This window comes from Artemia sp. Qi Xiang Cuo, chromosome 3, assembly GCF_049724085.1.
Source record: "Artemia sp. Qi Xiang Cuo chromosome 3, ASM4972408v1, whole genome shotgun sequence".
NCBI lineage: Eukaryota > Metazoa > Arthropoda > Branchiopoda > Anostraca > Artemiidae > Artemia > Artemia sp. Qi Xiang Cuo.
In genome coordinates, this window is record NC_142796.1 from 32,114,593 (window position 1) to 32,133,171 (window position 18,579).

At 35.3% G+C, this 18,579-nt stretch overlaps 1 protein-coding gene across 3 annotated transcripts in view; it reads left to right on the forward strand.

Annotated features, from left to right (window-relative positions):
• LOC148954013 (protein DENND6A) overlaps window positions 1–18,579 on the forward strand; it is a 127,637-nt gene that overhangs the window by 10,901 nt on the left and 98,157 nt on the right. For all 3 annotated transcript variants that reach the window (XM_089086882.1, XM_089086881.1, XM_089086880.1), the window contains exon 3: window positions 17,425–17,751. In XM_089086882.1, coding sequence (XP_088943008.1) covers window positions 17,425–17,751 — 327 coding nt within the window. The remainder of the gene's footprint in view (window positions 1–17,424; window positions 17,752–18,579) is intronic.

The window sequence follows — 18,579 nt, forward strand, 5'->3', positions numbered from 1 at the left end:
CGTTGAACAAAATGGCTATCTCAAAATTTTGATTGGATGGGTTTGGGGAAAATGTGGGCGTGAGAGGGGGGTTAGTTACCGTCCAATCACTTTCAACTATTAAAAAGGGCACTAGCCCTTTGAACTTCCAATCAAATGAGCCTTTTTGAAGTTTTTATGACAATGCCTTCCATACAAATCTTATATGCCCCTAGGGCATAGCTTACAACCCTTGCCCTGAGGGTTGTGGGGGAGTTTCCTCCTCAAAAACATATTTTCTATCTGGAAATCAACTACGCTGAACAAAATGGCTATCTCAAAATTTTGATTGGATGTGTTTGGGGGAATGATGGGCGTCGGAGGGGGGGGCTAGTTGCCCTCAAATCACTTTCTACTATTAAAAAGGGCACTAGCCCTTTGAATTTCCAATTGAATGAGCCTTTCTTGAAGTTTCTACAACAACGCCTTCTATAAAAACCTTATATGCCCACAGGGCATAACTTAAAACCCTTGCCCCCTGGGTTGTAGAGAAGTGTCCTTCTCAAAAACATATTTTCTATCTGGAAATCAACTATGCTGAACAAAATGCCTATCTCAAAATTTTGATTGGATGTGTATGGGGGAATGATGGGCATGGGGGGGGGGCTAGTTGCCCTCCAATCACTTTCGACTATTAAAAAGGGCACTAGCCCTTTGAATTTCCAATCGAATGAGCCTCTTTTGAAGTTTCTATGACAACGCCTTCTATAAAAACCTTATATGCCCCCAAGGCATAACTTAAAACCCTTGCCCCGAGGGTTGTGGGGGAGTGTCCTCCTTAAAAACATATTTTCTATCTGGAAATCAAATACGCTGAACAAAATGGCTATCTCAGAATTTTGATTGGATGTGTTTGGGGGAATGATGGGCGTAGGGGGCTAGTTGACCTCCAATCACGTTCGACTATTAGAAAGGGCAGTAGCCCTTTGAATTTTCAGTCAAATGAGCCTTTTTGAAGTCTCTACGACAATGATGTCACTAAAATTCTTAGTTTCACCTAGGGCATAAATGGCAACCCTTACCCAGAGTGTTTTAGGGAAGTGTCCTCCTCAAAAAGATATTTTCTATCTGGAAATCAACTACGCTGAACAAAATGGCTATCTCAAAATTTGATTGAATGTGTTTGGGGGAATGATGGGCGTGGGGGGGGGGGGGCTAGTTTCCCCCCAATCACATTCGACTATTAAAAAGGGCACTAGCCACTCCAATTTCCAATCGATTGAACCCTTTTCGAAGTTTCTACAACAACTCCCTCGATACGAAGTGCCCGGGTATGGAGAAAAAAAACAACACATTGTGCCCACATGGTTCTTTACTTAGGCAGCACTAGCGCGCTGCCTATGATAAATAAGAGGAATCCATTATATTCTAGTATATTGTACCAATCTTGCCAGTCTTTTGTTTGCATTAACACAATCAATATGGTTAGCTTTCTTACCATCATGTAATACCATGTTAACTTATGGGCCATTTTATGACAAAATACTATATTGGTTATAACTAGATTTGTCATACTGACAAAATTGCAGCAGTCTGTAACCATTACTGTTTCCTTTTCCTACATTAAATTTACCTAAGCTAGCATACTATCTATCCTGGTAGGGTAGGGTAGGAATGCAATTTATTAACTCCTCAACTGCCCTATGTTTTATAGTTTTAAAAGAGCATTTCAATGCATGTAGTTCTTTGGTAACTAGTATTTTAAAGATGATGTGTTCCACAGTGTACCCTATTTGGTTTGTAATATTAGATTATTTCCAAGTTGAGACAGTCTTTTCTGACATTTAGTAATAATGTCAAATGACATATAAAAATCTCATAGACAAAAAATGAAGCAACGTTTTCTCTCTTGTAAAGGACTTAGACTATTGTAGACACCTAATAACGGTAATTTAATCAGTCTCCGCGCGTCTTTTCCTTGTGGGTAGAATACATTGTTAAGCCTGGACCTACTATTCGTCTAATAAAATCTGATCCAAAACTTGTTCAAATGTGTTATTTCCTGAACTTGTTTCCTGAAATGTGTTTTGTTAGTCGGTGCTGAGATGCATTTGTATTGAAAGAAACCTCAATTGAATAGTGGCTTATGTGAAAACCATATGTTTTAGTTTAGTTAAAAAGGTAACAAAATTGGAATAACCCTCGTTTTTATTCAAATCTAAGAAATGACCAACAGAAAAGGCCTAAAACTAGCTTTTTGTTTCCTTCTCTTGAAGGAAACTTGGAGGGTTCTCGTTAGTTGTCAAAATAGTTAATTTTGTACACTGTATTCATGACAAATCTAATTCATCAGCGATTTTTCAATGGAATTTTTACCAACATTTGAAGGCCTGGTCCTGATTATTAATTTTGAAGGCTTATAAGTCATACATACCCCCTAGGAAAGTTGTCCAATAAATACAACCTTTGTCAAATTCATTCACGTTCAGTGTCTTATCGTTTTATTGTTTTCATTTCTATTTGTTTGATTTCAAGTGAATTAAGCTAAGTTCTCACTGCCCAGAAATTGTTTCTGGGCAGATTTTTTTTCTGGACAGAAAAAAAAATCTGGGAATTCCGGATGTTCACATCGGAACAAAGTTTTCACTGTCCATATACTTTTTCTGGATAGATTTTTTTTCTGGCCATCAGAAAAATTGGCTTAAGATTCAAAAAAGGATCATGAGGCTACAACTGTTTTGCTATTGTGCTTACTTAGAAGGAGAAAGAAGAGAAAAGGCTTTTCCAGTGGAATAGGCCAAATTTTGCAGAATTATGACCCAGCAATATACATGCACAAGGGATTACCCGTAGGTTAATGGGAGTTAGCAGTAATATTTACCTCTGATAAGGGACAAAAGGTCTGGTAGGTGGAACAATGAGCAGACAATCTTTAACTTTAGGCAACTCTATTCTTTCTGCTTTGATACCTTGCTGATTCAAGGCTAAAATTCTGACCCGAATTTTTTTCAGGCCAGAAAATATCAAACTCGATCGGATCGAAAAATCTGGTCACAAAACAGGAAAAAATCTGGCCAGAATTCTGGAGACCAAAATCCGACCAGATTTCTGGTCGGTGAGAACAGCGATCTGGGCAGTGAGAATTAAGCTTTATGTCCATTTCTCTTTGTTTGACTTAGTTCAATATTTACACACAACCCTTGAAAATACTAATCCCTTGAAAATACTAGTGACTTTATATAGACTTTGTTAGTGACTTTGTGTGGTATTTGGGGCAAAATCTTTATCCAAGTTACTTGGGTTTCTGCACCAGCAGTAGAATACCATATATTTAAAATATAAGATTCTTTCCTTCTAAAGATGATTCGGGCAGAAATTAAACGTCCCCTAATTGAGTTCAAATACCGCTTCCAAGAGTCCAAATTTTTAATCAGCAAAAGAGAAACTGCGTTCTATCTTCAGTCAAACAACGACGTAGTCGTTCGAATTTCACTAACATAATTAGTAGCAAGAAAAATTCTACGTATGATATTTCTAAGGAAGTTTAAATGGCAAAAAAATCGTGTGAACGCCAGAATCATCTGAAAAATGTTAAAGAATTGATTCGACGAAAGATTTACATCCTTGGTCCTCGTGGGCCAATGGCGGGCAGTCCTTACAGTGCAGGACAAAAGAACTGCGTTTGGGAGTGGGGTAAATGTGCCTTTTAATTTTTAATATGAAGTCAGATCTGAAACGATTAGTACGAAACCATTATATTTCGGTCACCGTTATTGTCATTGAAGTGACCCGTTGCTGTGCGACTAAGCATGTAAGTTCAATAAATCTATTGCCTTTCTTATCTGTGTTTATTTCATTTATATGTCTGCGTCTAGTCCAATAATAGGTAATTAGTTCGTAAGTCTCCAAGGTAAATGCTCCCAAAGGAATCTGATCTCCAGATAGATCAAGAAAGAAGAGGCCACATTCATATGTCTACATATTCGATCCTCTCTCATTAATTGAGAGCGGCGCCACAATCTCCAGCGCTATAAGCGGCGTGCTATCGGAGAAATTTCTACCGCCAAAAATAAAAAACCTTTTATCGCTACGAATGGCGCGTGTCGGAAATTGGAGGAAAACTGCGAACTAGTTAGGCTATTTAAACTTTGTAATTTGAATTTAATTGTTGGAAACATACAGACATATAAGAAAAATGATTAGGCCTATAACCGCTAGGCTTTGATAGGAAACCCCTTATATCTCATAGGAGATAATAGCCTCACCCAAAATAGTTTAATTAAAATTTTAATTTTATATAAACGCAAAAAAAAATATGGAAGAACTAGACGATTAGTTAATAGTGCAAAAGTTAGTCGCAAAAAATATAAATATTGCAAAATCTATCCCGGAATACAATGGTCAGTCAGATATGGACGAATTTAATATCCAATTGACCCAGTTTGTACAATTAACAAAAACAGACGTTGGAGCGTTAAAAGACATGCTTCTTCTACGATTAAGAGGCCAGGGCTTAACCTTTCTAAAACAGATCGAACATAGCATAGGAAATAACGCCAACTTGCCAATAAATACGGTGGTTGACTTGTTAAAAGCATTCAAAGAGAGATTTATAGAAACCAGTGCAATAAATAAATTAAAACACGGAGTAGTGAACAAAATATAAGGGAATATCTGGATAATATACGCATTTCTGTGGAAGCAAAATACGGAAGTGGTTCTGGGCAACTGTATGAAAAAGTCATACTAAATACCTTTTTGCAAGGGCTACCCCCAAAACTATATAGAGTAGTAATATCCAAGAATATTCAGACGTTGGATCTTGCAGTCCAAGAGGTAGAGTAACTAATTGAGGTTGATGAAATGGTTACTAATCATAGTAATGCAAAAATAAATAGCCTAGGCGACTCAAACGCGAACCTAATTTTCAAGGGCGATCAGGCATCCCCCAATTTCTTTTCAAGGGATAACTCACCAGTAGCACAAAGAAATAAAACTCCAGAACCCGCTAGGCAGAAAACAGTACTTTTTCAGCCCATTAACCCTACAATAATAAGGTGCTATAACTGCAATAGTGTTGGCCACATAGCAAGAGAGTGCCACTATGTCCCCAATCCCATACCAAGAAATGCTGTCGGTAATACGCAAAATTACAGCAACGATGTGCTCAGAAGAACAAATGTTAGCACCAGTTACACAAGAGGCCATAGCCAAGGGGGATTGCGCCAATCAGTACCATATACTTTGTACCCGCCAAATCTGTATAACCCTCTCCCCAGCCGGTAAATTAGTTATCAGCTTGAAAACCCAAATACTCGCCAAGGCAAATATAATACAAGGCTGCAATATAAATATATTGAAAATTTTCCAATGAGAAATGAAAATTTTACAAGCCAACAGCGCTGGCAATCAGTGCCAGCAAATGGCAATGACAAGAGACATCCACGTCAGCATAATAATACAAGGCGAAGACAGGCAGATCTAAATCATTTAAATATGCTTACGGAACCCAAGACATCTGAATATCTATTACAGGCACCGACAAATGAAATAAATCCTCAGGAAAACGCTTCTGGCCCCTCAGAAACATAAGTTGGTCTCAGGGGGTGCCAGGAATATTTAATAGGTCCAAAACAATAGTATTTCCTTCTTGTAGTGATATGACTAGCGAGTTACCTATATTAAATGATTTTTATTTAGAAAACGTTTACTTTACGGCCTTAGTTGACAGCGGAGATACTGTAAATAACTTAAACTCTTGCGTATTTAATATTTTGCCTGTGCACACTAGGCGACAAAAAAACCCCAATAATCCCTATTTAACGAGTGTTACAGGTCATAAATTAAATGCAAAAGGGTCAATTTGCCTAAACTTAAAAAGAGACAATAAAACGTTCAGGACAAATTTTATTATATGTGACAATTTTCCATATGCAGCTATCATAAGGGCAAATTATCTAAGGTCTAATAGAATACTATTAGATGTAGGCAACGAGAAGCTTGTATACCTAGCTAAGGTAGGGGAAGAAATTTCTACCTTAAGAAATCGTAACAGAGGTTACGAAGATAACATAACAGTAAACAAAATTTCTAATGGTATAATATCGAAGTATTTTGAACTTAATGACCGGCAAAGACACGTCATTATTGGAAATTTATTCAATCGACCTAAGAAATATTGCAGAATGAATTGAATTTAAGTATTACAATCCTCAAATCTGCAAAAATAAAAAGATTAAAGATACAACCGCAACTAGTGTTCTAACTTAAAAAAATAGAATTCATGTGAACAAACATAGTAAAACTCGACGTTATACAATAAGATGAAATAATGGTGCAGCATGGTGCCACTATAACTTTAATAAGCAATTAAAATGAATAGACCTATAACGGGTTTGGGATAAGGAAAACAAAAATCCCTCCCAAAACGATGCAAAAAGTCTAAATTTCACAAACGGTCGAGCCAATAATTGGCATATCAGAAAAGTGGTTTGCGACATCGGCTTAGATACCCGAGAATCTGTCATGCGAGGAACATATTATATCTTTTGACAAAGGGAAAGTTTTTATTTGGGTATCCAATAACCATGAAAATGATACAATTACAATTAAAAAGGGGACTTGTTTAGTCCAAATCGAGGTTTTGACGGAAAATGATTTAAATACATGGGAAAATTCTAACATACAACTACTTAACGTCAATAACACTACAACGGATAAGTATCCCTTGGCTAACTTGTTGTATTATAAAAAATCTAATAATTATGGTTTTATAGATATGTACCTTAAAAAAAAATTAAACAAACTATTACGGACTGGCAGAGAGGTTTTCTCCGATTCTTAGAAGGCCAACGGTTTGATCCCTTTTTACCGGCACTCAATTTTAACAACTAGTAATCCCGTTGCGAAACAACCATATCGTGTGCCATACAAGCACAAAGAGTGTTTAAAAAATAAAATACATGAATTAGAAAAAAACGAAACTATACGCCCAAGTAAAAGTCCATATAGCGCACCTGTGATATTAGTACCGAAAAAGAATGTATATCTTAGAATCGTAGTAGATTAAAGGGTTCTCAACAAACAAGTCGTTAGCGATAAATTTCCTCTACCAAGAATAGACGAAATTCTTGACTCAATTTCAAGCAAAAAAAAAAATTTTTACTTCTTTGGACCTTACCCAAGGCTACCAGCAAGTGAAAATAACCGAAAAGGATGTCCATAAAACTGCATTTTCAGCATCCGAATATGGATCTTATGAATACTTAAGGGTACCATTTGGGCTTAAAACAAGTTCAAGCGCGTTATGTAGACCCCTATTGCACCTGTTAAGAGGATTAAAGAATATAATTCATTTCGTTGATGATATTATATGCGTGGGGGAAAACACTGAGCAACACTTGGCAACTTTAGCTAAGGGGTTCGAGAAGTTCAGGCAAGGCAATTTAAAATGCCGACCTGAGAAAGTAAATTTATTTCAATCTAAAATTAAATTCTTGGGAGTAGTAGTAACCCAGGGAGAGATATCCCCAGACCCTGATAAAATAAAATGTGTTGAGAGCCTCAAGCCCCCAAAAACTATGAAAGAATTAAGGGGAATTTTAGGACTTACTGGCTACTTTAGAAAATTCGTACGCAATTATGCCCAAATTGCGAAACCCCTCACGGAATTAACCAACGCAAAATCTCATAATGTCACTTGGTCCCAGGAAGCTCAAACTTCACTAGACCATCTCAAAAAGTCACTCACTTCCGAACCAATTTTATCAATCCCTGATTTCAAAAACAGAAAATTCATCGTTACCACTGATGCTAGCTCAAAGGGCATAGGCGCTATCCTTTCGCAAATAATCCCGGTGGAAAACCCTAACCCTCTACAGGGAACACCCAAACAAATTGAAAAAGTTATATGCTATTCAAGTAAAACTTTATCAAAACGCGAAAGTAGTTATTCCGCCACAAACTTAGAATTGTCATCTATTATCTACCACTTGGACAAATATAGGCATTATGTAATTGGTAGAAAATTTATATTACGATCAGACCATAAAAGCTTGCAGTACCTGCGCACATTTAAAAACCCCACGGGCATTCTAGCTAGATTGATTATGAAAATCTAAGACCTAGACTATGAATTTGAACATTTAAAGGGAAAACAAAACGCAGCTTGCGATTTTTTGAGTAGATATCCAGAAAACAGTCCGTCGGAAACTGAAGAAAATGAAGTTAATGCTATTAATGCTAAAAGCAAACATGGATGTAACAAAAACAAAGTCAAAGACGCAGTAAAAGAAAATAAGATTAAATATTGTCCCTTGTCGTTGGAAAATACAAAAAGAAAGCAAAAAAAAGACGAAATGTGTGTAGCACTAATTGATTATTTTTTGAATGATAAAGCGTTACCGGATAAATTCAAAACTCTTAGAAAAGAGATAGATAATTTTTATAACGACCTTGATGAAGAAATACTGTGTAGAATCGTGACTTCTGAGACAAATAGAAACCAAACCTCGATAATAACTGTGTTACCACAAAACTTGATAGGGCCTGCATTTGAATATTTTCATTCGGACACAGGTGGAAATTTAGGAGTTATAAAAACGTTCCATAAGTTAAAACAATACTTTTACGTACAATCGGCACTGACAAAACTTAAAGACTTTGTAAGCACATGCGAAGCATGTAATTTGAGAAAAATCCCCCCAGCCTATCCAAATCCTCCAATGGGAAGGGTCCCGGTGGCCAATTACCCCTTCGATATTATCTCATTTGACCTATACGGGACAAGTGGAGGCTTACCTGTTTCTAGCAGAGGTAATACTTATATTCTTTCGGTTATGGATCATTTTTCAGGCTTTACTTTCGCAACCGCATTAAAAAATCAAGGTGCTTATGCCACAATTAGGGCATTAGCAAAATTAATTTTTGCAATTTGTCATTCCTAATAAAATTTTGAGTGACAACGGGAGCAACTTTGTCGCAAAAGTAACAAAAGATTTAATGAGTTTCCTTAATATAGAGAAAATGGTGACAGCGCCGTACCATCCACAAGCTAATGGCAAAATAGAAAACAGGCATAAAACTTTTTCGAACGTTCTAATTACTTATACGAAATACAATAGGAGCGACTGTGATAAATTCTTACCTTATTTACCTAACGTAATCAACACTGCTTATTCCGAAACAACCAGAGACAATCCATTTTATTTATTTTTCGGTCGTGATTTTAGAATCCCGTATGATGAGATTATTGAATCCCAGCAGTATTATAATAGCTCAGAAGATTATAAACAAGAATTCATAAATAGAATGAGGAAAACTTATAAAATAGTTAGGCAAGAGTTGGAAAAACGCAAAATGACCACATAGCTTAAAACACAACACACACTCTAAGTGAGTATAAATTTCAATGTGCGACACAATTCGTCCCCAAAAAATAAGAAGGAAACGGAAGGAAAAAAACTTTCAGACGAATAGATTAGGGAGTCCCGACTAGTCAAAAAGTGTTAAAATGACTACGACTTTAAAATGGAAAACCCCGATAGTGGGAGAACTTACAAGGTGCATGTTAGCCGAATAAAAAGAGCCAAATTGTCAGAGAGATGGGTATCCCATCCCTCTTCTACTGATTCGCCAGATTCGGAAAATGAGCCCCCTAGGTCGAGATTGGCAGAGCTAAAACCTTTCAATTTTAAACAAGATTATTTTGAAAATGATAGTTATTAACAAAACTTCGAAGAATTTCTAGAGATGGAAAATCTAGTAGTTCCTAAGAAAAAATCCCCAATACCAGGATTTTTTCCTGAAATAAAAACGCCAAAAAATCCAAAAAGTTATTAATCGGCGAGCGCAGGAGATTTAGATTATACAATATCTCCAAAAACCCAATTCTTCCCCGATAGAATTTCGACCCCATGTCCCCCCAAAAGATTTCCAGACGATATGGTTTCCCCTGCAACCCCGATAGAAAGGCCCCTGTCTTTACAGGAAGAATTAAACAGAGCTGTAGAAACCCCCGGTATTACTGTAAAGAAAACTCCTCCCAAAGATTTAACTAAAACAAACCTGCGAGAAGCTATGGATTTAATAAATTTTCCCATAAAAAACGAGTCAAAGCACATTGCCCGGGAATAAAACTCCAACTGATGACCAGCAAGGTCAATATCATGACATAATTGTATCCAAGGTCAAACCTAAACAGTGGACTTCATGGAGCGAACCCCTAGTACAGAGGGTGCCTCAATCTTCTGAGGACATGGTCTTCAAACAATGGATGAATCCCTCAAAAGCTATTGTTTCCTCCCAAACATCTCAAGGATCTTTCAAATCTCCCGTGTTGAAAACTCAAGACAAGGACATAGGGAATAAACCTTCTACTTCCAGGGGAGTAGAAATTTACGAAAAAATGGCAGGTGATACCACAAAAAGTGCCACCTCTAAAAGTTCTCATCTAGATTCATTAGAAACTAGTTCCGTAGAGCCTGATGGTGAATCAGACCAAATAGTAGCTCAAGAAATAGAGAAATCAAGGCCACCCTCAGCAGCCACACACAGGAAACAAACGAATTTAAAAGGGCAAGACTTTTTGAAAAAACAATACAAAAAGTTTGACCTTATTTCGCTAGACAAACCGAAAAAGAAAAAAACGCAACAAACAGAGGAGAAAATAACGACACAGTCAGGTAGAACGGTTAAAAAACCTGACAGATGGAAATATCCCTAATTAATGTAAAGACAAATTTCAAATATAATACATTTAACACCATAATAAGTCCAAACCTGTGTAAGTAAAGTTAACCAAGTCAGTATTAATGAAAAAAATAATAATAACACAAGCGATCTCAAAATATTGGTGACCAGAGAGAAAGGCCCAAAGTAGGAAGCTCGTGGTCGACTGAGAACGACAAGTGGCGTTGAACCACGTCTTGTGGGAAGCCTGGGGAGGAACTCAAGGCCCTTGATTGTTTTTTTTAGTTTTTTTTGTGTAAACTATCGTAGGAAGGGATATTTCTCAGTCCTTCAAGTGTAAGAAATTAGCATTTTTATGCCAATCAGGGCCAGTCAAAACAATACTCAAAGGTTGAATAAAAACTTCTGTGAGCTAGTTAAGTTTTCGTTTTTTGGATCAGAATGCTTTGAAAGAGAAACAGAGAGTTAACTCTCTTATAGCTCTGAGGCGAAAAAAAAGAAAAAAAAAGCCTTTAAATTTCATTATATAGTATTAATGACGTATGCTGTCCTACAGCTCTGTGTTAAACGTTAATTTTAAAAAGAGAAAGAGGCATTAACGTCTTTAGCTCCTTGACGAAAAAATTTTTAATTTCATTAGTTTATATCTATGACGTAATACAATAACAGAGAGATCACCGTTCTATAGTTCTGTGACAAAAATGTTCTTTAATTTCAGTGGTTTATCTATGACATATATTTTGCTCTAATCTTAGTGGCAGATTTTCTCAAGTCAGTCACGTTATATCTTACCTATACTGACTCAGGTCTCAGCCCTCGTATTTTCTATGAAAATTCGACCCAGGTCCAAACAAAAATTGATGTCATCAAAAAAAAAAAAAAAAATTAATTATCTTTTAATATATACCAATAATAAGACTGCAAGGTGATGACGGTGATATCTTTACTAATGGTCTTATACATGGATTAAGTCGAGGCGAAATATCCTCTCTACAATGGGCCTAAGAGTTTTCTAAGATGTAGAATCCCTACTGAAATTGCCTTCCACGTGAAGATTGGAAAAAAAAATTTAAACTATGAAGAAAATTAATCAAAAGTAAATCAAATATGCCTAAGTTCATGCGAAATTTATCTGAGCAACATGTACATTAAATTATCCAATTCTGATATAGTGAATACTAAAGAGATTTCCTCTTGAGGCCTATATTTCTTCACCCCCATTATACCCGTACAAACTTCAGCCAGTTTTCAGTATATTTTGATAAAGAGAATTTGTTTTTATTAACTGAAGTAAACACGACTAGTTTAGAGTGTCGGGTATTTTGAAAAGAAGTTTGATTTTTAAACTATGCAATTCAGTAGGCTATACCCTTATATCTGGCAGCTTTATAAAATCAAAAAAAAAAACTACCAGTACAGAAGCGTCTAATTATATGAAATATTTTATATTAGTGCAGATTATAATTATTTTGGGCTTACAAATTGCTCATTCATGTGTTTTTTACTCGAGAAATATATGTACTAATAGCAAACAACTGGTAACTATAACCAAACAACCTATCGGTACGTTTATATGTAGAATTTCACGGCGGATGTGAAATTATATCTCAATAATAATATGTAAAATTTAAAACCGTTTAATCAGTTAAGATATATGGATTGAAACCCTGTGTATGTCCAATGGCGACTAAGTATAACCCACAAGGAATTCCCTATTAATGTGAAGGTGTTTCTTGCTTAACGGATTCTAATAAGACTTTAATATAATATTTATTTATTTAGTTCTGAAGGATTTGCTCAAACAATAGCCTTCTAAAAAGATATTGATGTCAGTTCTTCATTATGCTTATATCCTTTGCCAAGCATTAACTGGAATCTACGGAGGCAAGCTTGGAAATCCTGCATCTAATGACCTTATTCGAAAAGCGAATATGAGGCACCAATGTTGACTTGAAATTACAGAAAAATCCTGAGACTAAGGACCTATGTATTTCAGCCGTTAAACCCAGAATCCCTTGAGAAGGTATAAGCCAAGAAACAGGGAAGACATCAGAAAATGAGTGGGTAGAGAGGTCTCCACTCGTCCTTGTTATGTCTTGTTCCCTCATTGTAGTACTGTTTGCGTAAAACCGTGTGGTTATGACGCTGCAACTTTCGTTTATTAAACAGCACGGACGTGCGTGAACAATGCAGGTATGAAAAATATTGTAAAAGTAGACCTCAAACTTAATAATTTAGTGTAAATTATGTTTACTTAATATCGATATTTCCGTTCTCAAAACAAATTTGAAGACATCTCTGTTTTAGATTTTCATTGTGAGCACTAATATTAGTGTATTTATTTAATTCTGTCTCATAGCTTAGAAATTAATGTACCCAATCAATACGTGACTTATTTGTACTATGAGTGTTTACTTTAAAGAACGTGTGATTCTGACTCGCTATTTTTATTACAGGAAGTAAATGGCAAATTGGTTATTGAGCATTACAATGAGCTGCCCAGTACAGATACGACCCAGTAGCATCTATTTTCATCATATCTCAACCAACGAAGAGTACTCACCATAACTCCAGGCAACTTTCATCCCAACTTCGTCTACGAGAACAACAGTTACCTTTGATCGTTGTTTCTTCGACTATGAACCATATTATGTATCAGGTAACACTATATTTGAACCTCAGTATCAAGTGCTTTAACGAACTATATAATCACATAAACGCTGAGAAACCCATCGGTCAGTACAAGATATAAATACGTAGATATCGCTGTTGATACTCACTGTGGACCCCATAATAATTTGACATTATAGTGATGATATTTGAAACTAAACGATATTAAACTCTATTTAAAGTTAAATGACACTTAAAGACATTTGAAGATATTAAAAGACGAAATCAAAGACAATTTGAAGTTTAATTCTGAGAACTTCATCGATCAGCACACGATAGACGATATTTGAAGTTAAATGACACTTAAAGACATTTGAAGATATTTGAAGCAGAAGTTAAAGACAATTTGAAGTTTAATTCTGAGAACCCCATCGAGCAGTACAAGATAAACGATATTTAACGATATTTGAAGTTAGATGATAGTTGAAGATATTTGAAGCTGAAGTTAAAGACAATATATTAAGAGAGTCACTATAGTATGACGACAACCCATTTCAAAAGGCACAAATGAACAATTTTACGCGAGAATACATTCTCTATGTGCCTCAAAAATCCTAAAAATGATATGCTGAGAAGAAAAACACCAACAGCTGTAGTGGGAAGAATCATTTCCCAGTTGACAATTAGAACGATATTTAACGGTCATTTCCCAGTTGATTATTAGGGAAAACTTACCGTGTAAAGACAACTAGACTCGAACTGTTCCATGAAGAAACCATAACGTAAGTGCTTCGAAATTTTTGCCAGGACATAAGTAGTGAAGGACAGTAATTTACAACAGAAGGGTGTAGTACACTAAGGACACGAAAGGTGACGAATAGATGTGAAGCTGTGTGTGTTACTTCCTAATAGCTTTGACAATTCAAAAATCCCAATACTGAAAGTGTTTTAATATCAAAATATTGTATGTTATAAATCATTCATGTATGTACCACAAGTAGAATTAGGTGTAATATTATCATTTTTTTCACTTAACTTTGTGTATATAGTATGTAGTACGTAATATAGCCAGCAAAAAAAAAAAAAAAACTAATGTAAAAGTAGAATATCCCCAACTTTGTTGGAAATGTAAAAGTAATCAGTGTTAGATATAGAAAAAAAAAACATCTTTAGTATATTAGCTAACCTAGAACCAAAATTAATCTTATTCCGGTAGATGAATTTTAGATAGGGATGTAGAATAAAATAAGAAAAATAATTGAAAAATGTTAAGCACTCCTAATGAGCAGTTACTAATGACGGGACGTCATTATTTGATGGGAAGGGTGATGTGCACCAGCAGTAGAATACCATATATTTAAAAGATAAGATTCTTTCCTTCTAAACATGATTTGGGCAGAAATTAAACGTCCCCTAATTGAGTTCAAATACCGCTTCCAAGAGTCTAAATTTTTAATCAGCAAAAAGTGAAACTGTGTTCTATCTTCAGTCAAACAACGACGTAGTCGTTTGAATTTCACTAACATAATTAGTAGCAAGAAAAATGCTACGTATGATATTTCTAAGGAAGTTTAAACGGCAAAAAAATCATGTGAACGGCTGAATCATCTGAAAAATGTTAAAGAATTCATTGGACGAAAGATTTACATCCTTGGTCCTCTTGGGCCAATGGCGGGCAGTCCTTACAGCGCAGGACAAAAGAACTGCGTTTGGGAGTGGGGTAAATGTGCCTTTCAATTTTAATATGAAGTCAGGTCTAAAACGATTAGTACGAAACCATTATATTTCGGTCACCGTTATTGACATTGACGTGACCCGTTGCTGTGCGACTAAGCATGTAAGTTCAATAAATCTATTGTCTTTTTTATCTGTTTTTATTTTATTTATATGTCTGCGTCTAGTCCGATAATAGGTAATTAGTTCGTAAGTCTCCAAGGTAAATGCTCCCAAAGGAATCTGATCTCCAGATAGCTCAAGAAAGAAGAGGCCACATTCATATGTCTACATATTCGATCCTCTCCCATTAATTGAGAGCGGCGCCACAATCTCCAGCGCTATAAGCGGCGCTATCGGAGAAATTTCTATCGCCACAAGAAGCAAATCTTTTATCGCTACAAATAATAAATCTTTTCCATTACAACAAATAAAATATCTTTTATCGCTACATCTCTTCTAAAAAGTTAAAACATTCCTCTATTTTATGTGTGTACCTAAGGACTGCAATATACTATTATGAGGGAAATACTCTGTAAACCATAAACTAGAGTTTGAGGAACAACAATAGCTTTTTTCTTATGCTTTCTAGGCTTTGGAAGATTAGTCACCCTCAGTATTTCTGTCCGAAATTTGACATCAATGATTAAAACTATATTGAGCAATCAACCAAATAAATTAGGTAAAATGAATTTTGAGAAAATTAGAAGTTGCCAACCAAGTGAACTAAATACTTGGCTAGCTGGGGAGTTGTTTAGAACTAACAACAAAGCACGACTGCCCCCCCCCCCCCAAAAAAAAAGATAAAAAAAATTCTTGAAAGTTCCAATTTGATCTCCGAGTCGTCAGATAAAATAGGGTATACTAACCAAGCTACATTTAGAACATTTTACCTTTTAATGAAACATACTGACTGCGTGTAATCTCTATAATTAGGTATAGTTGCTTGTGTTTACATAATAGAAGCAGAAAAAACGCATGCTCTGTTGTGAGTATCAAAAACCCACTTACTCTGATCTTGGGGTAAACTGTTACATTCGTTTTATAGCATCTTTTAGTAGTTTTCAAGTTAGCTATTGGCTGATAACTGCTATAGATATTTACTACTGTAATCAAGTAATATTAGTCTTGTTTTGCGCTGATTTGATGGAAACTAACTTACTTGTTAATCATTTTGATTGATTGAAATTTGAGTTTTCAGTAAAATTGGTAAAGCTTCTGCAAAATTGACATAACTTATATTAATTTATTATAAACAAAAATTCCAATTTTTATGACAAGTGACTGCCTATAAGAACACATAAAATGTCCTGACCATAGGCTACTGTTATTATAATGCTCATTTAAATTTTAAATCAACAATACTGAGAAAAAAAACAACAAGAAATGATTATACTCTTCAAAATGAGAACCAAAAAAAAAAAAAAAAACAGGAATAACAATATTAATGAAACAGTGTCATAAATAACGAATAATAATAAGAATCAGGAAACACACGTTCGACAAAATAAAAGTAAATTAAGCAATATACAAAGAAATGAATACAAAAAATTACCTTCCATCTCTATACTGTGGTTCCCTCTGAAAAAAATTAATATTTTTTCATTATCTGCTGATGGTCTGCTCCATTACACTACCTGTGAGAGAATTTGACACGCCATACCCACGCATTTAATGCTAAAAGCCGAAATTTCTATTGCTCCCATGCTGCTGTGCAAAAAGTGGGGTAGCAAGGTAGCAATGCTACTTGGCAGTTTTCAAATTTGTTGACAGATTTTGTCTGAAAATACCATTTTTACATACAAAAATACTTTTTGGCTTAAAGAAAAGCTGTCAAAACGCGAGTTGTGCTGCTAAACTGTTGGCAGCTTTTGGAATTCTGTCGAATTCTGCTGCTGGCAGCTTTAGAACTTTTTCCATACCTGCTCCCATATTCTGTCGTCATGATGGAGTTGTTCTAAAGCCACCCCTTTTTTAAGTATAATTATGGTAAAGTAGGATAGAAGGAACGTGGTGTCCTGCCCCTCCACCACTTTGCGCTTTTGAAACGATGGAATTATGATTTCCTGCAAGAGGTTTATTAGTGCTTTCTATTTGCAGAAAAAGGGATCAGATTTCACTGCAAGTTCTACCTCTTGACGCGGAATAATGTCATTTATTTGTATATCGAATTCAGCAAAAAAAAAAAAAAAAAAAAGTATTCAAAGCAAAATGGTTTCCCCAGATAGTCAAGACTGATCAGCATACCTAAGGTTCTCTGGCAGGATCAGACGTTATTGAGGTATTTTATTGTCCTGCCATGGCTGTTGTGTGTTGGCTGGCTTTTTATAACTTAAGCTGGTCTTGGTAGAGCCTTGGCTCTGTCCCAAAATATGATATTTTAAATTTTCTTCCTATTATTTCCCCCATCACTATTTTTATTTTTATTTACTCAAAGCCATTTTCTACTTTCAGGCTGTTTATCCTGAGGGTGTTGAATTGAGTGAACAAGAGAAAATAAACTACTGTTACCTGGCATTTCCTGACTCTAACTCCGGGTGTATGGGAGATACGCAATTTTTCTTTAGAGTACGCCACAAGCCGCCCATTCCTGACGAAAAGAGCCCTTTAAGTAGCAATAGACTAACCAGAAGATCTCCGCTTTACTACTTATCAAAGCTCCACACATATTACAACCAAAATTGTTTGGCCACATTTTCTATTGATCCAATGTTTATGTGGGGATTCGTGTATTTCCGACAGGTTAAAGACAAGTCACTGAAAAGAGGTTATTTTCAAAAAGTAAGTGGATTTATTTTCTGTTGCTTAAGTTAGGCTAAAAAGAAAGCTATAGTAACTCAGTACTAAACACACGCCCTCCTAAACATCCTCTGAAGGAAAGTAAAAGCACTTCGTATGAAAAGTACCAAGTAAATCGCCAAAAAGAGGAAAAAATATGTCGCTGGGTTAATTGTGTGTTCACTCATTTCGGGCTCAAAGGTGGGAATTTTGGAAAACATTACAACCTAGAGTTTTACTATGAATTCTAGATGTCAATAATTAATTCACTACTGTTCCACTACTCCATTCCATTTCCAATTGAGGGCGTCTTCTTTTCTTTTGTCCCTAGTTGGGTAGCTAAAAGTACTAACTTTGGCAACCAAGACTGATATTTTTGATAGAACAACTGGATAAGGTCGTTATTACCATAATAGGACCAATATTTTTGGCCCTATGCTGCTGTGTTTTTTAAAATCATAGGTTTTTCTCACTAGTTATGATTGGTCAACTCTGTCTTGGAGATTATCTTCGTTGTATATTTAAGTTTAAAACCTTGTGTATTCGTATATAGGCAATATATGTTGTACATTATAAAATTATTACATTTTCTTAAAAAAAACAAATAAAAAAAAAAACTTGAAATATAAGATTGCAAAAACTGTTACGCACCTCAACTTTACTATCAACTAAACAAATTAATTTCTGTTAAAATGTCATACTCTTAAAAATGCAAAGTAAAAATGTAGGCTATGATGCTTATCCATTTCTTCTCTGTATATATATATATATATATATATATATATATATATATATATATATATATATATATATATATATATATTTTTTGAA